The sequence below is a fragment of the Heteronotia binoei genome, chromosome 17, assembly GCF_032191835.1.
Source record: "Heteronotia binoei isolate CCM8104 ecotype False Entrance Well chromosome 17, APGP_CSIRO_Hbin_v1, whole genome shotgun sequence".
Lineage (NCBI taxonomy): Eukaryota > Metazoa > Chordata > Lepidosauria > Squamata > Gekkonidae > Heteronotia > Heteronotia binoei.
This window is the reverse complement of record NC_083239.1, coordinates 12,238,650-12,254,546: the sequence shown is the minus strand read 5'-3', so window position 1 is coordinate 12,254,546 and position 15,897 is coordinate 12,238,650. Positions and strand designations below refer to the sequence as shown.

Genomic DNA, 15,897 nt, shown 5'->3' with positions numbered 1-15,897 from the left:
TCTATGAGCCCCAAAAGAAGGTGCCCCTATCCTTCATTATTTCCTAGGGAAGGAAGACATTTAAAAAGGTGTGCTGTCCCTTTAAATGTGATGGCCAGAACTCTCTTGGAGTTCAATTATGCTTGTCACACCCTTATTCCTGGCTCCACCCCCAATGTCTCCTGGCTCCACCCCCAAAGTCCCCAGATATTTCTTGAATTGGACTTGGCAACCCTAGAATGGGCACTCCCTCCAGACTTAAAAGTGGAGGCTCCTTGATTCTTCTGAAGTGCCTCCTGCTGCCATGAGGTAGATGAAAGGCTTGGATCTTTGCTTTGGGGAACAGGCGTCTTTGGAAAAAGCAGCACTAGGAAACATTGAGGAGGTACCATAGCAACCATGGGCAACATGTTGGGGCCCACTTTTACAGAGGAAAAGATGAATCAATATCTGGTAGACCCTCCTCCCTTTTTTTTTCTTTTGGTGTAAATGCAGGAAAGAAATCATGTCACTTTTTTGATTTTTCATTTAGATGATTATCATTGCTATTGGCTTCATCTCCATATCTATCATTTGGGGAGGGATGGTGGCTCAGTGGTAGAGCATCTGCTTGGGAAGCAGAAGGTCCCAGGTTCAATCCCTGGCATCTCCAAAAAAGGGTCCAGGCAAATAGGTGTGAAAAACCTCAGCTTGAGACCCTGGAGAGCCGCTGCCAGTCTGAGAAGCCAATACTGACTTTGATGGACCAAAGGTCTGATTCAGTATAAGGCAGCTTCATATGTTCATATGCTACTCCTAAGATATCAGGGGCCATCTTCTGTCCCACCTGACCTTTCCTGATGACAATTCCAGCCACGGCTTCCTTCTGGGCAAGATGATTTGAGACCAATTAAAAAGCAGGTTAGAGAAATTTTCTTAGTCAATGTTCAGATTTAAGACCCAGAAACATCTGAGATAAAATCAAGTTTGTTTTATCATGACTGTGCTTTATCCTGTATCACACGCCTGCCTGGATGGTGTCACACCCAAAATTTTTGCTTAACTGTCACCCGGAATTACTGAAGATTGCATAAGATAATTGCAGTGTAGTTTTCTTAATCGCTGTTTAGGCATACCTTCAGAGAATTTGATTTACCAATCTGCTCTGGGAAGTGGATGCAGCTTTGAGCAAATGGCTGGGTTAAGTCATTCCCCTAAACACAGACCGAATAAATAAAAATCACTTTTATTTTTTAAAGATCATAGCAAACGTAAAGATATCTATTTATTTAAAATATTTATTTTTTCCCCAGTGGGGACCCAAAGAGGCTTACATCTGTGTGCTCTCCACCATTTTGTTCTTGAAAAATCAATCTTGTGAAGTAGGTTTTGCTGTAAGAGCAACTGGACCCAAGACCAGTTAGGATTTTTTAGGTTGGAGGGCTTTAAAATTTTTTAGGGGGGGCACTCAAATTTTTTTAAAAGCCCCCCAACCTAAAAAAATTCTGGATACACCCCTGAGAGGTGGCTCCCCTGGACCAGGTCTTCCTGCTTTCACAGCCAGCTTTGAAGCTAGCTGCGAGACCTGCTGTCTCTCGCCCTCTCGTCCTGCTCAGTTGACTGGGTCTTCCAACTTTTGCAGCCAACCAGCTGCAAGAGCACAAAGTCCTGCCACGGCCACCTCTTGCCCTCCCTTCCTGCTCTGCTGGGTCAGGGGCCCTGAGTTGGGGGTCCTTGATGGGAAGTCAGGGGGCGAGGTCTCCAAAGCTTCCTTATAGAGACAGGCTTGCCTAACACCACTCAAGAAGCTTCTCTGGCTGTAAAGATTTAAAAATACAATTAAAAAATGAGGCACAGATTAAAACATCACAAACTCCGAAGAAATATTGTGAGTTAGATGCGGGGTGCCATGTCTCTTGCTAAGGCAGGACACCTCTGCCCTGGGCTCTGATCTTCCCCAATGCTTGGAGCAGCAGCTGGACCAAAATGAGAGGCAAAATTCTGCATTGTGTGGTGCCACGTCCAGCTATGTACTTGGAAGTGATATCATGGCATTACTGCCACCCTGTAGGAATTCCCATAACCTCTTGCTGTGACACCGTGATGTCACTTCTGAGTACATAACTGGAAGTGATGTCACAGCATTTTGCATTTAACTGGAAGTGATGTCACAGCATTTTGCATTTAACTGGAAGTGATGTCACAGCATTTTGCACCATAATGCTCCCCATGCCCCATCCTCAGAGCTCCCCAGGGTTGCTGGCAGATGGCTGGTGCCCTTAATGTGATGTCTGTTTACTGTAAAGGTAAATGCATCAATATGGGCTGGTGGGAAAAGAACATAAAATATTTCTCAATGGATGTTTTTGTTAGGAGATACATCTGTGATACCTTGGTCTTGAAAAACATACCTATAGGCACATGGGGCAAAGTGACATGGAAAGGAGAAAGCCCTTGGATTAAAGGGGAACGTCCACATGACATCACATACATTCTGAGCACAACTCTTGGCATACCCTGGGATTTCTTCTTTAAACTAGGGAGGTACAATTAACCTTTTTCTCAAAGATTTCAGGTTTTCACGGCTGACATCATCGTTAGGGTTTGTAGAATCTTTCGGGCTCAAGTGCCGTGTTCTACTGGAGAAAGTTTTTCTTCCAGCCGTTTCGTTCTCAGCTGCGGAGAACATCCTCAGTGGCGTTGCAGCCGGAGCAGGCGTTCTGACCTTCTTGGCTGCTGTGCATTGAGTGAGGCCAGGGCTGCTGGAGAGCTGCTATTTCTAGGCTCACACCCCCTCCAGCCTAGAAATAGCAGCTCTCCAGCAGCCTGGCCTCACTCAATGCACAGCAGCCAAGAAAGTCAGAACGTCTGCTCCGGCTGCAACGCCACTGAGGATGTTCTCCGCAGCTGAGAACGAAACGGCTGGAAGAAAAACTTTCTCCAGTAGAACACGGCACTTGAGCCCGAAAGATTCTACAAACCCTAATAACTCTTTTCTGTCTGTATTAAAGGTAAATACAGTTGCTACAAGAGTCTGTCAACACTACAGGGAGGGCAGGTAAAACTAAGCTGTGCTTTAAAAATGGTGCAGACTGCACAAGATAAGGGGTCTTAGCATTAAATGGTGCAGGGCAGCTTCCTGCTGCGCAACCCGTTTAGCACACACAGTTTAGCCCTTCAAATGACTTTTTTCTGTTTTCCCTGCTGAGCAACATGGAAGCAAGGCCTCCAAGGGAAAGAGGGGGAACAATGGGGTTTCAGGGCTGCAGGATATACCTGTGCAACTGTTGTCACACTTCTGGTTCTGGGTGGAAAGGGGAGGAGTGGAAAGTTGGAGTGATGGCCACAAGGTGTGAAGTGACATTGGGCATGGATGCTGTTTCTGCCCTCTCCCATGCTGCTTGCTGTTTTTATGGCAGAAGCATGTTTTCATGTACCTATGTGGAACATCCCAAGAGCACCTGAAGAAGGTGCCCCCCCCCCCAGGGATGGCTGTCACCTGCCCAGGAGAAAAAAAAATCGTCCTGTCCTTTAATAGAGGCTCAATGCATGGAAATGGGCAGATGAAGATTTTCGTGGCTGGTATTTGCTGCAGATCAAACTAATATGGACCGTTTTCGCACACAGCTTACCTCGCAGTCATAAGAACATAAGAGAAGCCATGTTGGATCAGGCCAATGGCCCATCCAGTCCAACACTCTGTGTCACATAGTGGCCAATAATTTATGTGTGTGTGTATATATATATATATATGTGTATATATATATATATATATATATACACACACACACACACACACACACACACAGACACTGTGGCTAATAGCCACTGATGGACCTCTGCTCCATATTTTTATCTAACCCTGTCTTGAAGCTGGCTATGCCTGTAGCCGCCACCACCTCCTGTGGCAGTGAATTCCACATGTTAATCACCCTTTGGGTGAAGAAGTACCTCCTTTTATCTGTTCTAACCCATTCAATCTTGTTGCCTCCGCAGCGTCTGGTCGGATTTCCCACCATCTGCGCCGAAGTTACAGGAAGTGCCGCGGCTTTTGTGTAGCAAACGTAAACCGCTAAAACCCAGTTTACGCTTGCTACGCAAAAGCCGCGGCACTTCCTGTAACTCCGGCGCAGATGGTGGGAAATCCGACCGGACGCTGCGGAGGGAACGGATTGTGACTGCGAGGTGAGCTGTGTGCGAAAACGGTCAGAGTATTAGTTACAGCTAGAGGAATGGTTTAGAAGCTGACAACCCTGATTATAGTTTCGTCTCATCCAGCTGTGTTTGCACTTCCTGCCTGTCTCCCCAGATGGGCACTCAAAGCAGCATACATTGTAATCTCCTTCTTCTTTGTATCTTCACAACAATCCTGGGAGGTTAGTTAGGCTGAAAATTTGTGAGTGGCTCAAGTGAGCTTTCATGACAGAGTGGGGATTCAGACTTGGTTATCGCAGATCCTAGTTCAACACACTGCACTACACCACACTACAAGACCAGTAAGCAAGCCTGGAGAAACCACTCTACTCCCTGCCCTAGGTCTTACAGCTTTTGATCTTCCCACAGTAACACCCCGCCCCTGCTGACCCTGTGGCTCTTCCATTTGTATAAGAATCTGTGAAAGCATCTCCCAGACTAGTAGCTGCAAACCAGCCTAATGAGTCCAGACTGTGTCTCCCCCGCCCCCCGCTCCATTTTTGTAATATATGGAAGTGCAATTCATGTTTAAAAAAAAAAAAGGGTTCAGGGCAACTGATGGCCTTATAGAAAAAGACATTGCCCTTCAACACTGGGCGTTTTCGCACTGACCTTACGCTGGAGCGACGTCCCTCTTCACTGCGCAGCGTCTGTGCGGATTTCGCACTAACTGCTCCGCAGAACCCGGAAGAGCCGCAAAGTCCCGCGGCTTTTGCGTCGCAAATATAAACTGGTTTTTGGCGGTTTACATTTGTGACGCAAAAGCCGCGGGACTTTGCGGCTCTTCCGGGTTCTGCGGAGCAATTAGTGCGAAATCCGCGCAGACGCTGCGCGGTGAGAGGGACGTCGCTCCGGCGTAAGGTCAGTGCGAAAACGCCCACTGTTTTGTTGTTGGTTCCCTTCAGCTATTACATAAAATTCCCCTCCCCACCACAGTTGTTGGGTGAACTGCTAACAGATGGCAGCATTTTCATCCGGCCCATGGTCCCACTGTAATTTCAAATCCAAGTCCCTGAACAGGCCTGGGAGGAGCATGTTATCTTGAAGCAAGTCCGAAGATTCTGTAGTAGTGTGAAGGGGTTTGGGCTCACTTTCCAAGCCCACGCTGGTTTGACTGAAGCAGTCTGTCACTTGGAATCTTGAAAGGGGCCACTGACTATTGGTCCAGGCTAATGAATCCCAGGTTGCACATTCCCCCAAGAGGCTGGGATCTTGTGAAAAGTTGTTGCTGGCACAAACTGAAAACAAGGAATTAGGCATGGATGACAATGGAGATTCCGAGGTGGCCACTGAGCTGACTGCGAGAGCAGATGGCAAGAATTCTACCGGTTGCTGCTTGTAATTTCCTGTCCTTTCCCCTAAAATGGCAGGTACTCTTTCATGCAGAAGGGAAGGAAATTGCTGTGGCCTGTCCTGGGTGTCTTCCTGAAGCAGCAGCTGTTGGGTTTCGTCAGCTTTTTCCAGCACCAGCATTGGCTCCTTTTGAACCAGGTTTCCCCACAAGCTGCTTTCATCCTGTCTTTGTTTTGATACTTTGGTATGCCTGATGCCAACTAAGTCTTCACTGACAGAATCAGATTTTGTCCTTTGGTTTGGGGAAGCATTTGTCCTGTTGGCGCGGCTGGTGCCATCAACACATACACCATATGTAAAAGTTGAGCGCCTGTTGTCAAGTGTGTGAGGTGTGCTATTCTGGATCGCTTGTGGAGCATAACCAACGGCATCTGCATCACCTGCTTGGGCTATGGGAGCAGCAACGCAATGGACTGATGCCACTTTGGCCTGTTGCTGATAAATCCTGTCTGGCCAATTGAATACCATTTGGTGTTCTAGTACTTCTTGGAGTTGCTGGTTAATCTGTTCTGGTTTTATCTCCGGATCCATTTGGAAAGACTTAGATAAATCATGGGCCATCAAGATATGATCCACAGTTACCGTGAGAGGCTGGAAGTGTGACACGTCCTTGAAATCCTGCCAAGGAAGATATACAAAAAATGAGTAACATGCAAGAAACAAAGGAAGACACCTAGAAAAGATGAGAATTCTGCAGGAAGGCTGCAAGTATATTAAAATGACAAAGGTGTCATGTGTTGTAAAGACAAAGATTCTCAGGAAGCTGAATTTCCTTTACAAAGTTTTACAGTAGTGTGGAATTACAGAATAAATTGCATTTTGCTGATATTGGCAATATTAGTAGACAAAAGGGTTTCCATCCTCCTGAGGATAGCAGACAAGATCTTATCCTTTGGCTTCCAAGTCCCACTGGGCCTCTTCACTCTCGAGGCAGCAAGGCGTTGGGGCAGTAAGGGACATCACTTGATGATGGGCAGTGCTGTGATGTCACTTCTGATTTGTACCAGGAAATGATATCATGATATTGTAAGAGTTCACACATCTCTATAGTTAAAAGCCCATAGAGATGAATTAATTCCTACAGTGTCTTCATGTCACTTCTGGGTGCAAACCAGCAATGGCATCACAACACCATGTATCATCATGTGATGTTGTTCCCTTTCCCCCCAATGCTACCCACTAGTTGCTATTGGTTAGCTGATGATCCAAGTCCACAAATCCGTTGATCAGTGATGAACGCCCCTCTACTTTGGGCAACAAGGTCTTTAACTCTTGAAACAAGCAAAATATTTTTTATCTGGGTAGGACCATACATATTTAAGGCTGGTGGAACACACAGAGAATAAGACATAAAACAATCCATCACAGCACTGCACAGCAGCACATATAATCAATCCAGATTGTGCCAAAGTAAAAAAGAAAAAAGTAATGGACATACAGAACTGACAGGAAGGTAAGCAAAGTCACACACTCAAGCCAAGGGCTTTCTGCATTAGGTTTTTGCCACAGCTTGGCTTAACTGCATGGTTCCCCCCCTACCCCCGCTTGCACCCGGTATCATTTGCCACTTGTTGCTGTCACGTTTTTTTCCTCCTGAGTTTTTCCTGTTTTTTCAGACTACCGCAAAAGTGGTCCAAAAAAGGGGGGAAACATTCAAGATACAAGGTTTTCTGAATTTACAGGCTTTTCATTTTAAAAGTCTCTACCCCCTTTCCTCACAAAGATTTGCCTTTTCCCTTATATCTCTGCATTGAAATGGGCTTTTTTAAAAGATGAGAATTCAAGGAACCTGATACACATATCAGTATAGTAGCCTAGTGATATAATGCTGTTCAATTGCTAATTTTTTAAAAAGACAAAAGCCACAATCCAGGGTTGCCAGCCCCCAGGTCCTTGAGCCATCTGAGCATTTGCCTGTAAGAAAGGAAGTACGGAGATGCTTTGTCCTTCATAAGCTTATGTATTGAAATTATGTCTTCATTGATGTTATGAAATAATATTACAATTCTGTGCCTGAGGAAATTAATGAAACAGGAAATGGAATACCGGCTGTCCTGTCAAATGCGCACATTCTTTCATAGGATTTTATGAAATTGGATTATGACTGCATATATCGACTTGACTGGAATCTATGTGATTACTATGAACTTATTTTAGGATTGGACTGAGTTTCAATTGTCAGAGTTGAGGATGGTATTTTTTGCCTGTCCTTTTTGTAATAAAAGTATGGTTATTATCATAGTAATTTTGGTCACAGGAACCTTTGGGTTTTTGTTGCTAGCCCCCTGGTGCTAGCAGGGGTTCCCCCACTTTTGGGGGCTTTGGCCCATCACTGGCCACTTGACTGGTGGGAGAAACCAACCACAAAACAGTGATGCTGTCATGTGACATCTCCAATGCAATGGCATCACTTCTGGGTGATGTCATCATGCTGGGGATGTTGTGCACTGATGCTCTAAGTTTTTTTGGCAAAATCTATGGAGTTTTGCCCCAAAACCAGTGTCGCTGCCAATGGCACCAACATGATGATGTCACTTCCAGGTGATGTCATCACATTGGGGAAATTACATGCAATATCCTGTTGATCCCAGAACACTGCCCCCCCAATCCCACTGCCACGATGAAGAGGGGACCTGGCAACCCCAACCATGACAGGAAGAGGAAATAGCTGTTGCTGGGGAAATGGCTGCTGTAGATAGCAGTACAAAAATCTGAATTTTCCCAGTCACATGGCAGCCAACCAGGCTTTGCTGCAACCTTTCCCAAAACGTAGGTATTGTAGCAGGTTCAAGAAAGATCAGAGAAAAGCCGGGGAAATCCCAGCAATTATACAAACATGCCATGATGGTGTGAGGAAGCAGGGAATTCTCCCACTTCCTAACAGTATTGAACTCAGGGGAAACAACATGTGTGGAAAGGCCCTAAAAGATGAAACCCTTCAAAAAATCCTCTTCTATAATGGTTGAAAAGGTACATACCAGAGACATGGGTTGCTTTGTAGTATATCCCTTAATGTACTTATATATCAGGTAAAATATCATACCAAAGATCAATAAAATCATAAATGTAGCTCCCGCAAACAAGTATGTCAGCCAACGATTGTCTGTGGAAAAGAAACAGAATATTAGAGATATTTATTTATTTTAATTTTTGACTGCTCTTCCTGGTAGCCAGGCTACAAAATGGGAGAGATTACATTTCAAAACAGAATAAAACCAAATTAGTAAAAATAAAATCATTACAGTTCTTTAAAGAACATAAGAACATAAGAGAAGCCATGTTGGATCAGGCCAACGGCCCATCAAGTCCAACCCTCTGTGTCACACAGTGGCAAAAAAAATGTTATAAAGACAAGATGGTGCCTAGTTTAAATGGTACCACTATCCTGTGGAAGGGGGAGTGGAAGTGGAAGTGGGGCTGCCAGATGTAAACTGTACTGTCCTCAACCAAATATATGGTGGAACATCTCTGCCTTGCAGGCCCTGCAGAACAGTAGTAATTCCCAAAGAGTCTGGATGGAAACTAGCAGAGAGTTCCACTAGGCTGGGGCCAGGGCAAAAAAAGCCCTGTCCCTAGTCAAAGACAGCCAGATGTCTTGTGGGCTGAGGACCACCAGCAGATGTTGGTCACTGGGGCGCAAGGCTATCTTGGGGGCAGGGCTTTTTTGAGCAGGAGCACACAGGAATGCAGTTCCGGCTGGCTTGGCATCCAGGGTGTGGCCTAATACGCAAATGAGTTCCTGCTGGGCTTTTTCTACAAACATCAGCCAGTGAGAGCCAGTTGAAAGAGTAGAAAACTGAGACCAAAGATGACCAAGGGTCTTTCAGTTTGCTTACTGTATCAAAGTTGGCTGGGAGATCATGGTGGAGTGATAAGACTCTCTGCAAAGAAGTCTGCAGCTTCACAGCTTAAATCCTATTTGCTAAAATTTTGAGTTCTCTCTGTTAGACATGTCAAGAACTGAATTACCTAAAACAGTTGAGCTGGATGAGAGCTCGTGGATGCGATGGAGGCGGCATAGAATTCCTTCTTAGCAGCCTTCACCACCACTTCAGAGGTTTCCACAAAAGCCCTACAAGATGATCTTGCCACTTCACAGCAAGATCACTGCCAAACTCACTCTAATGATGGATGGATGGACGGATAGAGCTGGAAAAGTTTCAGATAGCCATGCTGGTCTGTAGTAGAACAGCTAGATTCAAATCCAGTGGCACCTTAGAGAGCAACGAGATTTTTGGGGCACAAACTTTTGAAGTCAAATCTCGCATCGTCAGATACCTTTGTCAGATACAGAACTGGAAAAGATATCCTGGATCAACCAGACTTCCTTGTCAGTTACTAATAGGGCTGGAAAGACCCACCCTACTCTCTTTCCAGTAAAATGAAAGTGAACTGATAAACGTTGATTCTTTGGAGCCAGCCAAAATGTTGTCCTTATAAAGGACAGAATTGTGCTAATAGGGTTGCCAAGTCCAATTCAAGAAATATCTGGGGACTTTGGGGGTGGAGCCAGGAGACTTTGGGGGTGCAGCCAGGAGACATTGGGGGTGGAGCCATAAACAAAGTTGTGACAAGTACAACTGAACTCCAAAGGGAGTTCTGGCCATCACATTTAAGGGGACCACATACCTTTTTAATGCCTTCCCTACATTAGAAATAATGAAGGATAGGAGCACCTTATTTTGGGGCTCATAGAATTGGACCCCCGGTCCAATCTTTTTGAAACTTGGAGAGCATTTTGAGGAGACTCATCAGATGCTATGCTGAAAATTTGGTAGCTCTACCTCAAAAATGCGCCCCTCCAAAGCCCCAGATACTCCAGGATTAATTCTCCATTATACCCTATGGTCCAGCAGACATTCCCCTCCCTCCCCCCCATTTCTGATGACCCTGAAGCTCCGGAGGGCCTCCAAACCGGAGATCCCCTGCCCCCACTGGGGATTGGCACCTCAACTCACGAGTTGCTGAACTTTCAAGTTTTTCACAGTAACACAGGGCAACCAAAGGTTCAAGTTTACCTTCACACTATGCAAACAACCTCTGCAAGGACTGTGCAACAAATGGAGAGTTTGGGCTTCCTTCACAGCCATGTTGTTCTGCCTCCTCCCTCCTCCCCCCCTCCCGCTCTCCTTCAGCCTTAAAGACACAGATACACCATCCAAAGAGGAAGGCTTTCTCAAGCAGAGACTGAAGCCTCCAGTTCTGGCCATCACATTTAAAGGGACAAGCATAATTGAACTCCAAGGGAGTTCTGGCCATCACATTTAAAGAGACAGCACACCTTTTAAAATGCCTTTCTTCCATAGGAAATAATGAAGGATAGGGGCACCATCTTTTGGGGCTCATAGAATTGGACCCCCTGGTCCAACCGTTGTGAAACTTGGGGGGTATTTTGGGCAGAGGGACTAGATGCTATACTAAAACTTTGGTGCCTCTACCTCAAAAAATAGCCCCCTCAGAGCCCCCAATACCCGTGGATCAATTCCCCATGGGAATCTTTCTCCATAGGGAATAACAGAGTGCCCAGTAGACATTTCCCTCCCCACCCCACGCTTTCTAAAGCGGGGGGGGGAGGCCCTCCAAACCAGGGAATCCCCTGCCCCCTCCCTCTCTCACACACACAAATACTTACTGGGTCTTATTCCTGCAGAACTTTACTTGCTCTGAAAACTGAAAGCAAAAGAAAGGGAGGGGCCGTTCTCCAGCGAAACTGTTATTGACCCTTTCCCATGAAGCCCTTCCTGTTTCCTGCTCAGCCTTAAAGGCACACAGACCTGTTTGCAGGTTTCTAACCCTGCAGGAGCTCTAAAACTTCATAGTGACTGTGGAGGCAGGGCTTCCCCCTCCAGCCAGCTGGCTGGGGGTGGGAGGAAGCCTGTAAAAATGGGATTCCCAGCTGGGACCTGAGGATTGGGAAGCCTATGCTCAGCAGCATTTTGTTCTGCCTTCTCCTCATGGTGACAACACAGGAAGTGACTACAATGACATCTCCCCCCAATAATCAGAGATTCCCCTTTAAACCAGAGAAAAATGGGTTTCATTTTTTACCAGGTTAAAGTGGAAAGCCCCAGGAATGCCATGAACTGTGTTTGGAAAGAGCAGGGTGTCATGAAGATGTTCCCCTTTAATTGGGGGATCCCCTGCTTTCCAGACAGCGAACAACCCCCTTTTGGAAGCAGCCCTGGACAATAGCCTTTTACATCTTCTGAAATGATATTCAGGGAAGTTAAATGGAAAGGTAAACAATTCAAAAAGGAGGGGAGAAAATGTTCCTTCACTCTGCACTTTATAACGTTGCAGGTTTCTTACTAGACAGAAAAACAATTTTACATTTTTAAAAAACGAGTCAGGTCCCCCAGACCCAAATCACTTTCTCTGTAGCCTCACAGCAGATGCAAGGGCTGTAGGGGCCTCATTTGACTCAGCACTGCATCGTGCTGCCAACTCTGGTTTAGGAAATTCCTGGAGATTTAGTGGTGGAGCCTAGAGAAAGTAAGGTTTGGGGAGAGGAAGAACCTCAGCAGTGTTTAGTTCCCTAGGATCTGCCCATTAAAGGAACCATTTTCTCCAGGGGAAATGATCTCTATAATCTGGAGATTAGTTGTAATTCTGGGGGATCTCCAAGTCCCACCGAGAGGTTGGCAACCCTAGTAGCTTAGTATGTTTTGGAGAGGGGCTCCTGCCTTTTTTTCTTTACTGTTTTTCTGGAGTTACCGGGTCTTACCTGGCCGCTGGCAGGGGACTGCAGCCCTCTTCCTTGGGTTGTTTTTTGTGTGCGGGTTGATGATGTCATCCAGAAATAATGTCATCACACTGGGCACAGCACACAAGGGATGCTCTATCACTTGGGGGGGAAGCCCCTGCCCCCAGAAGGAGAATGGGAACCCTGTGTTTTTCCAAGCCATAGCAGCCCGGAATAGGGTTGCCAAGTCCTCTTCAAGTCCCGGTGGGGGACTTTCGCGCGCACAATGAAATGACATCACCCAGAAGTGACATCATCAAATTGGTGGCACGCATGCGGGCCGCTCTAGGTGTTTCTGGGAAAACTCCCAGACGCTCTAGCCATTTGGGAGGTTAAAACTCTATGGTACCTATTGTACCATAGAGTTTTACCTCCCAAATAGCTAGAGCAGAAACTATGATTTTCCTGGACACTCTAACCGAGGGATGGCCAATGGTAGCTCTCCAGATGTTTTTTTTGCCTACAATTCCCATCAGCCCCAGCCAGCATGGCCAATGGCTGGGGCTGATGGGAGTTGTAGGCAAAAAAAAATCTGGAGAGCTACCGTTGGCCATCCCTCGGTTAGAGTGTCCAGGAAAATCATAGTTTCTCCAGAAATGCCTAGAGTGGTCCGTGTGCGTGCCACCATTTGATGACGTCATCACGCCAGCAATGCAGAGGGAGGTTCCTCCTCCCGGCCCAATGTGGGCCAGTGGGTTGCAAACCTCCCGTGTGGGGGATTCCCCGCCCAGATCGGGGACTTGGCAGCCCTAAATCCACCTTCCAAAATGGCCACTTTCTGATCTCTGTCACCAGCAGAACAGTTGTAATCGCAGGAAAGCTCTAGGCACCACCCTATTTTTGCACATGAGGCCAAGCCTAGGAACATCATATTATTTAGTAAGCAGCTGATCCCTGGCAACCATCTTGGAAGTTAATGTGGCCCGAGTTTAGAGAGTTTGCATTTTTAGTTCTGACTCCAAATGCCATAATAAAAGCCTCACCTGGTAAAGTTCTCACCCAGAAATTATGGGGCTTGCTGGTTTTTTCTAAATATTTGATGTGTATTGTGCCATTGTATTCAGTGTCAGGGTCCAGCTCAGAGATTTCAAATTCTTTGTTATCCTCAGTCTTCTTCCACTGTATTTTAAAAAGACAGGGAGGAAAACACAAAAAGCTACTAACAGATGGACAGCTTTCAAGTGACAGAAATGGCTGATTCACTGATGGATGGTTATCAGGTTAGGCAGTTCATACATCATGCAGTCCATGTTGCTGCCCCAGTGTGACCTGTGCCTGAATTCTGTGCCGGGAACTCAATTCCCAGAGGTCAGGACTTGATTCAGATCAGGGCCAAGGCATGTAGGGGAAAGAGGCAAGGATAAAAATGCACCAAATAAAACAAAGAAATATTATTGCCTAAGATTAGTGAACAAGCATGGTTGCACCCACGCGACCTTTCACTTTCAGGAGAGCAGCTGTTCACCTACCTGGTGAATCAGCATTCATGATTATTAATGAATTCATAACAATTTACTACATAGAATAATATATAATATAATGTACTTAACATTTCATGTACTGTATTTTACATTGCTGTAACTCTATAAGATCACACAGGGCTTTTTTGGTAGAAAATCCCAGCGGGAACTCATTTGCATATTTGGCCACACCCCCAACACCACCATTGTGTCACACGGGGCTTTTTTGTAGACTAAGCCCAGCAGGAACTTATTTGCATATTAGGCCACACCCCCTGAAGTCAAACCAGCCAGAACTGCGTTCCTGTGCATTCCTGCTCAAAAAAAGCCCTGGGATTACAGTCCAAACATACTGTGTGTTCTAGCAGCACATGGGTTGGTGCAAAAGAAGGGTTCAAACTACATCTTGCACTTGTTTTCTTCTCTGCACCCCTGTCCCCACTCTAATTGGTCATAAGACTACATAGTCCCAGGGCCAAATTACATGATATGCTGAACATCTACTGGCTCACAGGTGCGCTACTCACCTTGCAGTCAGAAACAGAGGGAACCCACATTAAACAGCACTGAAGGGGGAAGGGGGAGCATGCACAGCAAAGCAGGGTGGGGCGGATGTTTGGGCAGCTCCTGGCCTCTGTTCTGCGGCACTCTCTTTAAGCGCTGCAGGGAGCTTGCATCCAGCCTGCTGGCTTTGCTCCACCTCCCTTCTGGAACCAGAAAGGAGGCAAAGTGAAGCCAGCCAGCCTTGTGCAACTTCTCCGTGGTGACTGCCACAGAACAGAGGCTGGGAGCCACCCAGGCGCCCTCCCTGTCTCTGCATACTTTGCCATGCACGCCTTCGGGGGGGGGGGGCGGGTGCAGGTGGCAGGGCACAGTGCCACAGGTTGCCACCACAGAGGGCAGTGGGGGTGGGGGGGGCAACAGGCTTGCCTGGGGCGCTGCACATCCTAGAGCTGCCCCTGGTGACAAGCATGATCGAGTTCCAAAGGGAGTTCTGAGTATCACGTTTAAAGGGACTGCACACCTTTTAAATGCCACCCTTTCATTTCGAAATAATGAAGGTTTGGGACGCCTTCTTTTGAGGCTCATAGGATTGGACTCCCTTGTCTAGTCTTTTTGAAACTTGAGGGGTGTTTTGAGGAGAGGCATCGGATGCCATGCTGAAAATGTGGTGCCTCTACCTCAGAAAAACAGCCCCCCCCCAAGAGCCCCAGATACCCACGGATAAATTCTCCATTACACCCTATGGGAATCAATCTCCTTAGGGTATAATGGAGTGCCAAGAAGACATTTCCCTCCCCCTGCCCGCTTTCTGATAACCCTGAAGTGGAGGGAGGGCCTCCAAACCTGGGGATCCCCTGCCCCCAACTGGGGACTGGCAACACTATTCCTTCCCCCATCCCTTCAATGCTGAGCATAATAATAATAATAATAATAATAATAATAATAATAATAAATTTATTTTTGTATCCCGCCCTCCCCCGCCGAAGGCAGGCTCAGGGCGGCTAACACGACACGGTATATACCATGATAGTAAAATATGATATTACAATTAAGCAATTAAAACAAATAAAATTACATTCATAAGTTAAGTTAAAATTAAATAGACAGTATAAAATCCTTATATAAATTCCTTATAGCATATAAATTCTATTTAAGGTAAGTCCCCCTGATGTGCCTCTGACAACACGTTTGGTTGCTTATCTGTGACCCGTCATTTTGTGTATTTTGGCCCTAAAACTTCTTTGAGATTAGTTGACTAGTAACAGATTTATTCCAAAAGAATTCTGGGAACTGTAGTTTTATTAGCACATTCCCTCCTCCCTGATTTGGTGAAACCCCCACCTTTTACCTTTTTTAGTGTCTTTTGGCAAAATATTATTACTTGATATCGGATGACACCATATCGGCTGAAAATGTCTTCCACACTCAAGGTCCGATTAGCCTCATTTCTCAGAGGAGCATAGGGAGGCTGTATTATAAACTTTATGGATTGAATGTTGGGGATGTATTTCACTTCAGGAGCCCCAACAACAGCTGCAGAGGAGGAGGAGGGAAAAAAAACAAGGTCACTGTGAATAGTAGTAGTAGAAGAAGAGGATATTGGATTTATATCCCACCCTCCACTCCGAAGAGTCTCAGAGCGGCTCACAATCTCCTTTACCTTCCTCCCCCACAACAGACACCCTG

At 46.1% G+C, this 15,897-nt stretch overlaps 1 protein-coding gene across 1 annotated transcript in view; it reads right to left on the bottom strand.

Moving 5' to 3' along the window:
- Nucleotides 1–5,047: 5,047 nt before the first annotated feature.
- Nucleotides 5,048–15,897, bottom strand: part of IL22RA1 (interleukin 22 receptor subunit alpha 1) — a 32,892-nt gene continuing 22,042 nt past the window's right edge. Inside the window, exons 4-7 of the mRNA XM_060258497.1 lie at nucleotides 15,560–15,744; nucleotides 13,231–13,366; nucleotides 8,484–8,608; nucleotides 5,048–6,123 (exon numbers count right to left, since the gene is read on the bottom strand). Of these exons, the coding sequence (XP_060114480.1) occupies nucleotides 5,104–6,123; nucleotides 8,484–8,608; nucleotides 13,231–13,366; nucleotides 15,560–15,744 (1,466 nt within the window). The 3' untranslated portion in view covers nucleotides 5,048–5,103. The remainder of the gene's footprint in view (nucleotides 6,124–8,483; nucleotides 8,609–13,230; nucleotides 13,367–15,559; nucleotides 15,745–15,897) is intronic.